At 40.3% G+C, this 9,247-nt stretch overlaps 1 protein-coding gene across 1 annotated transcript in view; it reads right to left on the reverse strand.

Moving 5' to 3' along the window:
- Positions 1-982: 982 nt before the first annotated feature.
- The window catches only part of LOC105239758 (phospholipid-transporting ATPase IB-like), a 195,528-nt gene continuing 187,263 nt past the window's right edge, over positions 983-9,247 (reverse strand). The window contains 2 exon segments of the mRNA XM_034663776.1: positions 983-1,348; positions 6,974-7,063. Of these exon segments, the coding sequence (XP_034519667.1) occupies positions 6,997-7,063 (67 nt within the window). The 3' untranslated portion in view covers positions 983-1,348; positions 6,974-6,996.

Raw genomic sequence — 9,247 nt, forward strand, 5'->3', positions numbered from 1 at the left:
CTGACTGTTGACTCGTATTCTTTAATATCCTTTGTAATAAATAGTAATTTAATGGGTAAATGGGTTTCCTGAGCTCTGTGAGCTGCTTGAGCTAATTAATCAAATCCAAGGACGGCATCATGGGAACCTTTGACTTATAATCAGTTGGTCAGAAGCACAGGTGACAATCTGGACCTAGGATTGGCATCTGAAGTGTGTATGTGGGGATGGGGCATTCCTGTGAGAATGAGTCCTTAGCCTGTGGGATCTGATGCTATCTCCAGGTAGATAGTGCCAGAATTGAGTTGAATTGTAGGACACGCAGCTGGTGTCTGAGAATTCTTTGGATGTATGGGGAAAAACCCTCCCACACATCAGAATTAGTGATCCAGAATCATTAACAGGCATGGGGACTTCCAACCTCCCCAGAGGTTCCAGTTTCCCATATCTGATACAGAAGCCTCATAAAGTGACCAAAATAAACCATTTGTTTTAGTGGTGACCTGTGTGGGAAGATGACAGAGGAACTGTGCACTGTGTGAAACCATGGGAAGTTAGTGCAAGCCTGAAGCACAGTCCCAGGAATGATTGTGGCTGAATTTCACTAAGTCCTAATGCATGAGGGAATCAGAATGGAGGTTAAATTGATGTACAGAAAATGAGATATTTTGATTTTTGCACACTGGTTTTGAAACCTGAGATTATAGTATATTATACCTATTATGTGAATTCATTAAAAAATCAAGAATACTGTGCAAATTTCACACAAATAAGATATGATTCAAAGTGACAGGTTATCCTACTTAGAAAAAATATTTTATATGCTGCCTTTATATGCCTGCCTTAATCTGTGAGTTTTCAAAATATAAAATTTCTCTGTGACTCCTTTTCAACTAAATAGGCTTGTTATGCATCATGAACTTCACCTTTTCTCCCAAAACAACTTGTACCGAAGCTTAAATTTTGGTGAAACAAAATGCTTTTAATTTTATACTTCGGACTGAACAGATAAATTATTTCAAAACAACAGAAAAGTAAATAGGTTAGGTAAAAACATTGAAGACAAATTAAGAAAAAGAAAATAAGCCTCCCCTGTTATTCATATCCAAGGATTGTGACTCAAATGATACATAAATTACAAACTGCCCGGAGCCACGAGAAATGAGTGTTCGAGGGTGTTGGCATGTTCTGCAGTCTCGGCAAAGGACATGAGAACACAGGATGTCGTGGTCCAAACCTCACTCCTAGCTGGAGTCAGAAGAGTGCATACTTAATATCTTCTTGGTTTTGCTTTTAGAGGTGTTGTAAGAACGGACTAGTTCTTCCTGAGTAATCACAGCTGATTCTACTTGAGAAAATGCGTACCCATCTGAAAGAGTAAAGCACAGGGGAATCTGTTAGGAGCACTAATGTACAGGGAGCATTCTGCTGACAGAAAGCAAGGCTCCTCCCCAACTGAGATGCACTGGCCATATCAACCAGGCCAGTGACAGAGGCAGGGAAAGTGGTGAGGTATCACGAGAGAATGGTAATGGAGAGCAGCGTGCAGGTTTGGCTGTATTAAAAAACCACTTAGGGGAGCCCTTTAAACATACCCATTTCTGGGGCCACAACTGAAAGAAGAAAAGTAATTTCTATCCATGTGGTATGTACTGAATTATTGGATTAACTGCAGTGCTTCTGTGTGGAAGGAAAGACAAGTGGTTCCAGACTTCTCTAGCATCACCTGAAAGCTGGTAAAATCCCAGGATCCGGCACCGACACTGGACCAATGGTTCTCACACTTCAGTATGCACCAGAATTCATTTGGCCACCACTGGCCCCACCTCCAGAATTTCTGGTTTAGTAAGTCTGCCATAGGGGCTCAAGAACTGACATTTCTAACAACTTCCAAGCGGATGCGCCTGCTGCTGGCCTGAATACAAGGCATGGAGAACCACTGTTGAGGCCAATTGAACCACAACCTGTGGGTGGATACTGGTATCAATAGCTTCCAACCCCTGGGAATGTCCTTCTTCTCTTTCCTTCCCACTCAGAGGAACTTGATCACAATCTCAAGGTGAAACTTTGGCATTTTTTTAGAAGGACCCAAGTGTGTCCCATGTGTATCCATGGATGCTCTGAGTGGCTATGAAGAACGTAATACTGTGGGACAGGGCCTGGAGGTGTGGCAGGAAAACCCAGAGGCAGGATTTCTGAGCATTCAGAGGCCTTCTCTTTTGGAGAGTGGGCCCACTTCATGTCAGACATGCAAACAACCAAAGGTGGAAAAAACAGCTGTTCCTTCATTTTTATATTAAATGTTCTAATCATAAAGGAGGAGGGCCATAAAAATGAACAAATAAAACATATCCCCACCCTTTTTATTTACCCCCTCACCTTCTTTTCAAATGGAAGATGTGTTAGTGTTTTAAATGGTCTCTTCCCCACTCAAATGGAGATATAAAACCTTTTTTTCCTGTTTTTAATTCTTGCCTTAACCCCCAGGGAACAGGTGGGTCTGAAAAGAATATTTCAGATATAGCCTGAAAAAATATTTCTCCTTAGTTCTTACAAGACATGTACACGGAGAGAATCTTTCGTGAGCTGATGAAGTGTCAGCCACATTACCCCCATTCAAGGGTGGGTAATGTTTTAGAATTTTCTTTTGTATACTAATGATTTGTTGTGATTTTTTTAACTCATTCTAAATATTTGCATTTAAACCTAATTTTCCAAAAAATTAAGTCCCCCAAATTATATAAACATCTGGCCTCAGAAAACGAGTATCTGCTGCTACTCAGAGATAAATGGCATCTTTTGGAAATCTGGGCTGGTTTTCCTATCCACAGTGTTCTCAGGGAGGAGTGAGACCTAAGACAGACAACTGGGTCCATGACCCTCCACTATCCAGCCTACACCCCTCAGCCTGACAAAGATACACCATCAGGTCACCAGCTTCTGCCTGATGAAACTTTAGTTGCCATTTGCATCCAAATGGGGAGCTCAGAGGAAGCTTCCAGCTCTTAGCCTTTCCCACTTTCATTCATCTTTCAGGAAGTCCTGACAGTCACAAAGTAATGATGAGGGTCTGGGGAAAGCTGTCCATGGACCCAACTCCTGAACTTCCCAGTGCACCTGCTTCCTAAATGCTCAGCTACAGCCAGAATCTGGGAGGATGGGAGACAGAGACAGGGGAGGGTGGGGGGCGGGACGGAAGTAGAGATGAAGGATGAAGGAATTTTCAAGTCATTTTTTTTCTTCAATTTGGTAAAGTGTTTAGCAGATTTCAGAATCAACCATGTCATTTCTCATTATTTTGGCATAATTGTCTCATTTAATTCACTTCATTATGAATTTAGGAGTCTGATAAAATCTTAAAGTCAGAATTTTCTGGCTCAAGAAAGAGTTGTTAATTGCAATTAACAGAGAATCTCTCTGTCTATTTCGTATTTGAGGAGTTCAGAGCACTTTACAAATCAAATTAATGTTGTGGTGAACCACAGAAAAACATACAGGACCCAAAAGACTGGCTAAGGAACTTCACTTCAGCAACAAAAGATAATGTCATAGAGAACCACCTTAGAATCTCCTGTAATCCTACGTGATTTCTAACCCCCCCATAGTATTCTCTATTTTAACGTTTTTAAAAAGTGAGTCATGAAATAATTTCTTCCTATACAAAGTAGCTGAAATATACTTTTCTATTTCTCATATATATTCGATGATATTTTAAAGTCATTCATATACTCATATTATGAAACTTTTGGTAGTGGTTTTAAGACCATGTGATTCCTGCATAAAGCACTATCCCTCTATTTGAATCCAGATACACATGTCCTTTAACACCCCATATTACCTATGATGACCACAATAGCATGAAGTACCAAAAAGGTAGAGATAGTGCAGCTCAGATGGTAAGTAACATGCTTACAGTCATAGCAAGTCAAGAGGCAGAGCTGGGATACAGTTGCCCATCTGATTCCCATGTGTCAGCTGAATTCCCATGGAGCTGAACAATGTGGCACTTTGGAATGAGATAGACTGAAGTTCCAGTCTGTCTTCCACCCATTTCTAGTTATATAATCTAAGGCAAGTGACTAAATTTGCTGAATCATCATTTCCTTCCCTGCAAAATGAGGATTCATTCAGTAAACTTGTCATTCAACAAGTATTTAATAACTGTCTCCACATGGTGGCTCCACATATTCAGTGCAGTAAAGGCCAAGTGTTTAACAGTGGCCAAGATCACAGTATGTGTTTAACAGTGGCCAAGATCACAGTATGTGCCAAGACCCACAGTATATGGGTTCCATTTTGTCTGTATTTACAGTTGATATTGGACAGATGGAAGAAGAAATGGCTATTTGTTAGTATATATGCTCTGCTTGGACTCTTCATTAGCCAATTGGTTCATTCAGTAAGATTCATACTGAGTATCTACTATGTAAAATTAGTGAAGCAAAAATCCTTGTTCTTACAGAGCTTACATTCTAGCAATAAAGATGCATATGTAAGCACATGAAGATAATAAGCACATAACAAAGAGTTAATCATATAGTACCCAAGAGTGTACTGAAGAGCTATGAACAAAAGAAAAAAAATTGAAATCAGGGGTGGGGTTGTGTAGCAATAGAGTGGTCAAGGTAGATTTCATTGAGAAGGTAATATTTCGGCAAAGACTTGAAGGAAGTGAGAGAGTGAGCAACACAGATATATGAGAGATTTGCTATCTAGGCTGAAGTGTCAGCTAGTGCAAAGGCCCTGGGGCAGGAGCATTCCTGATATATTATAAGAAGAGCACAGAGGTTGGAGTGAAAGGGAGGAAGAAGATTAGATGACACCAGGAAAGTAACAGGGTCCAGATCAAGTAAGTCTTTTTTGGCCATCGTAAGGCTTTTATATTGAATGTGATAGATAGCCATTGCAGGATTTTGAGCAGAAAATTGATGTGCTTGTGCTGACATGATTTTAAATGCATCACTTTGGCTGCTGTACAAGAGTCAAGGGTAGAAGCAGGAGACTTGTTAAGAGATTGTTGCAGTAATGCAGATAGGTGATGGTGGTCCAGACCAGGGTGCCGACAGGGGAGTAAGTGAGAAGCAGTCAGGCTTTGAATACAATGTGATGGCAGAGCCATCTAATACATTAGAGGAATTAGAAGGACTACAAGGATTTTGGCCTGAGCAATTGGAAGCAGGCAGTTGTCTTCAAGTGAAGGCTGCAGATGGAGCAGGCTTGGTGGAAGAGGAGACCAGGGGCTCAGTTTTGGACATCACTGGTGGCCTTGACTGGAGAAATGTCGGTTAAGTGGTAGGAGCGAAAGCTTGATGGAGTGACTTTAAGGGAGAATGGGAGAAGGGGATTTGGAGAAAATAGATACAGACCATTTGACCAAGAACTGTTGCTGCAAAGGAGTTCAATGAAATGAAGCATGCTCTAATGGGTAATGAGTGGTCCAGAGAAAGTTTTACTTTTTAAGACAACCTTTTGTGTGTTGGTGAGAATGATCTAGTAGAGGAGAGTGAAAAAGTGGTGACGTAGGAGATAAAGGAAAGAATGACAGGAATGAGGTTCTTGGGTGCGCAAGAGCAAATGGAGTCAGTGACCATGCACTGGCATAAGAGCCAGTCGGTGGAAACAAGCAGGAAAGCAGAGTGTGTGGGTGGGAGTAGTTGGCAGGTGAGGTGGTGGAGAGAGCACCTGGAAGTTCATTTTTGGCCCGTTTTCCTCTGGGATGTAGAAATCAAGGTAGTCATTTGGGAAAGAGGATGGGAGAGATGTTGACCCAAATCCTTAAGACATCTGCTGTACTTTACGTTTTCTTGTCCTGGTTCATTTTTTACCTCTGGTTACCTTTCAGCTGCTGCTGCTTAAACATATCTAGGGAGAGGGGGAAAAGCAAAGTGCTGGGCACAGGACAGGAAGAAGTAACAGTGTATGTGTGTGCAAAAGAGAAATAGTGATCAATCCAGACACACATTAATCTCAGAGATATGAAAAAAAGACAATAAAATAATCTAGAATTTTAAAATCCTACCACTTTCAGTGAACACCTTGGTCAGAAAAGAGGGACCATTAGCGCTCATTCCCCGCAAATACCCCACATTCCCTTGTTTACAGTACCTTTATGTTTGACTCGTTTCCTTTCTCAGGATAGTATTCAGCCTTCACATTATCAGACATGAGTCACATAGGACCTAAATCTTTCATCTAGGCACTTCTCAGATGCATTTCTTATTAAAGGACAGGAAAATGAAATAACTTTTAAAGGTATTCATGTCCAACGTGGGCTATGCTAACATCATACCCCCCAAAAGGATACATAAGTTTTCTAAGGGTAACAATTATTAGGAGCCAAATACCACTTTTGCATTTTAAATGTCATGTTGGGAGCTTGTAAGAGGATCTTGAAAATGTGAGGATGTTAGATTTAAGGATGTTATCATTCAGGAATGGTTGACCAGGAGTTGCATTCTTTCAAACTGCACTTGCTTTAGGCCAAGAACATTAAATTGATGAATCAGTTGAGCCTTCCTGCCCTATGAGAACTACCTTACCTTTTTAAAAAATATATAACACCACAGGTAGTTTCCTTTTAAAAAAAATTGTGGTAAAATACATGTAACATAAAATTTACCATCTTAATGGTGTTTGAGTGCACAATTCAGGGGCATTAAGTACATTCATAGTGCTGTGGAACCATCACCAGCATCCATCCGCAGACCTCTTTCCATCTCCCCAAACTGAAACTCCATACCCATTAAACACTGAGTCCCCATTCTCTCCCACCACCACCACCACCACCCCGGCCCCTGGAAACCCCCATTCTCCTTTCTGTTGCTATGAATATGACTACTCTAAGTGCCTCATATCAGTGGAATCATACAGCACTTGTCTTTTTATGTCTGGCTCAGCTCACTTGGCCTAATCTCAAGAAGCACCTAACACTGACATTCTTCATGTCAGTAGGTGGAGTCTCAGCTTGTGGCGTACTTTATAGCACGTTACTTACGTGGGATGCTTTGATCAAAAGATTCATCCCAGAAGACAGTCTTGTGCGGTGGGCTGGCTAGGGACGTTTTGATTTTTTTTTGCCTGCACCCTGTGAATAAATCAATCATAGCCTCACTTTAGTTCATTGCAACAGATTTCAGAGAAATTTATTGGGGAGGAAGAAAAGTTGCAAGGTAAAAGAAAAAAGTCTACCTCATATTTTAGAAAGTGTTCATATACTTAAAATAAAATTGATATTATCCAGACACTCAGCAAGGTGCTTCTTCTAAAATAGGGGTTTTGCTAACGAACATTTCTTATATACAACTCTCCTAACTGTCCCTCCCCAGTAGTCTGAATGGAACAATGCATGTCCTGTCAGTCCTCTGGACTCCCAGAGCACCTTAGATATTTTATGGTGTGTATTTTAAAAATCTTTGTCTCAACTTCCTGGTTCAAGACTCTGAACAATATGTATCAGGAAAGGTCAGCTCTAGGCACGAAAGATACCTTCTCTAGAACCCAAGGCTTATTGTGGGAACATACTGGAAGCCCCAAGTTCAATACTTTCTAAATTTCAAAGTGTGGGGTCATTGTGGGTAAACATAGCATCATAATTAGGGAAGTCCATGGTTTCTTCTTCTTATTTTTTTTCTCTATAAGCCTGAAAAATAGAGTAAAAAAACCAAACCAAACAAACAAAAACCCATGCAGCCTAACCTGCTCTGTTTTCTCAATTCTAAGATATCACCAGGCCATAGGAGCCTTTTGCAGTTTTGGGTTTTACCATGTATCCTGGTATTTCCAGAAGTCTGAGGGGCTCACAGCTGGTGTGATAATTGCAGCTGCTTTCAACAACCACAGCTATACCCCTATACCATGCCCTCCTGTGGGAAGGGGGCCTTCTCTACAGCCAGCTTCCCTTTTGTGGCTCAGAGGAAGGTTTCTAAGGACTGCCTGAAGGAGCAGCTCTTGGGGTGGTGTGGCTCAAAGGTTATTACACGACGGGCGTGGCCTTGGGAATAAATGACTACTGACTGCCCCCTCTGAAGGCCTCTGTAGAATGAAGGTGACCCATTGATAATGTTCTGAAACAGAATTTTTAGAAGTTAATCATAAAAAGAAGGTTGAAATTTTCCAAAGTGGTTGAAAGACTCAATTAGGATTTTACTTTTGCTTGTATATCCAGGAGCTGAAGAGCATCTGGCTCTGGGCTTTCCAGAATCCATTTACTCATTTGCATTTCCTCCTTTGTTCTCCCTCTCTTTCTCTCTCTCCCTTTTCTCTCTGTCTCTGTTAAATTTGTCACAGATAAAACATTTACATGGGTAAAAATTTAAAGAGAAAACATGTAAAGGTAGAGAATAAACATTCTACTTCCTTTTCCCATCTTCTTGGTTCCTCACCTCTGTTCCTTACCAGTAATCACTTGCAGTGGTTTCTTAGCTAATTTTGCAGAGGTGCGTTATAAGAAAAAGTGCTCATATATTATTATCCCTGTCTTTTCGCGCTAAAGGTTGCATATTGTGCAAAGGGCTCAACATTTAATTTTTTCTGTTAATACATCCTGGAATCATTTGCACCTCAGTACGATAGAGAGTTTCCTGACTCCTTTTCACAGCTTGAGAGTACTGTAGTGTGTGAACGTACCACACAGGTATGATTGTTCCTAAATGTTGGCTGTTCCAAATACTGCTGCAATCCCTGATATTGGGACATATGTGAGTATTTGGGGAATGAGATGGGATGGTACATTCCCAGAAATGGAATTACTGAGTCAAAGGCCATATGCAATTGTATTTCTGTTACATATTGCCAAATTAACTACCATAATTCTTTCCTTTTCCATATTTTCACCAACCAAGGGTGGCCAACGATAATAGATAAAAAATATCTTCCTTCCTGTGTACTTAGCATTTTCATTTCTTACTATGAGTAAAGTTGAGAATATTTTCATATGTTTAAGAATCTTTAGTATTTCCTTTTCTGTGAACTGTCTGTTTACACTTTGCCTATTTTTCTATAGCTTGGATGTTTGGTCTTGCTGATTCCTGGAAACAATTTATCTATTTGGGAGTCTAGCCCTTTGTTATGCAAACTTTCTTTTTGTACAGTTTATATTGTGTTTATAAGTTTGGTTTGGTTTCTTGTTATTGAGGTTCATTTTGCGTGTGATAAAATGCATGGATCTTAAAAGTACAGTGTGATGAATTTTAATAAAGCTATTTACCTATGTATAAGTCTGCCAGATCTGTTTTTTTAATAATTTTTATTTTGTTATACTAGTCACCAT

This window comes from Ailuropoda melanoleuca, chromosome 7 (genome assembly GCF_002007445.2).
Source record: "Ailuropoda melanoleuca isolate Jingjing chromosome 7, ASM200744v2, whole genome shotgun sequence".
NCBI classification, from domain to species: Eukaryota; Metazoa; Chordata; class Mammalia; order Carnivora; family Ursidae; genus Ailuropoda; species Ailuropoda melanoleuca.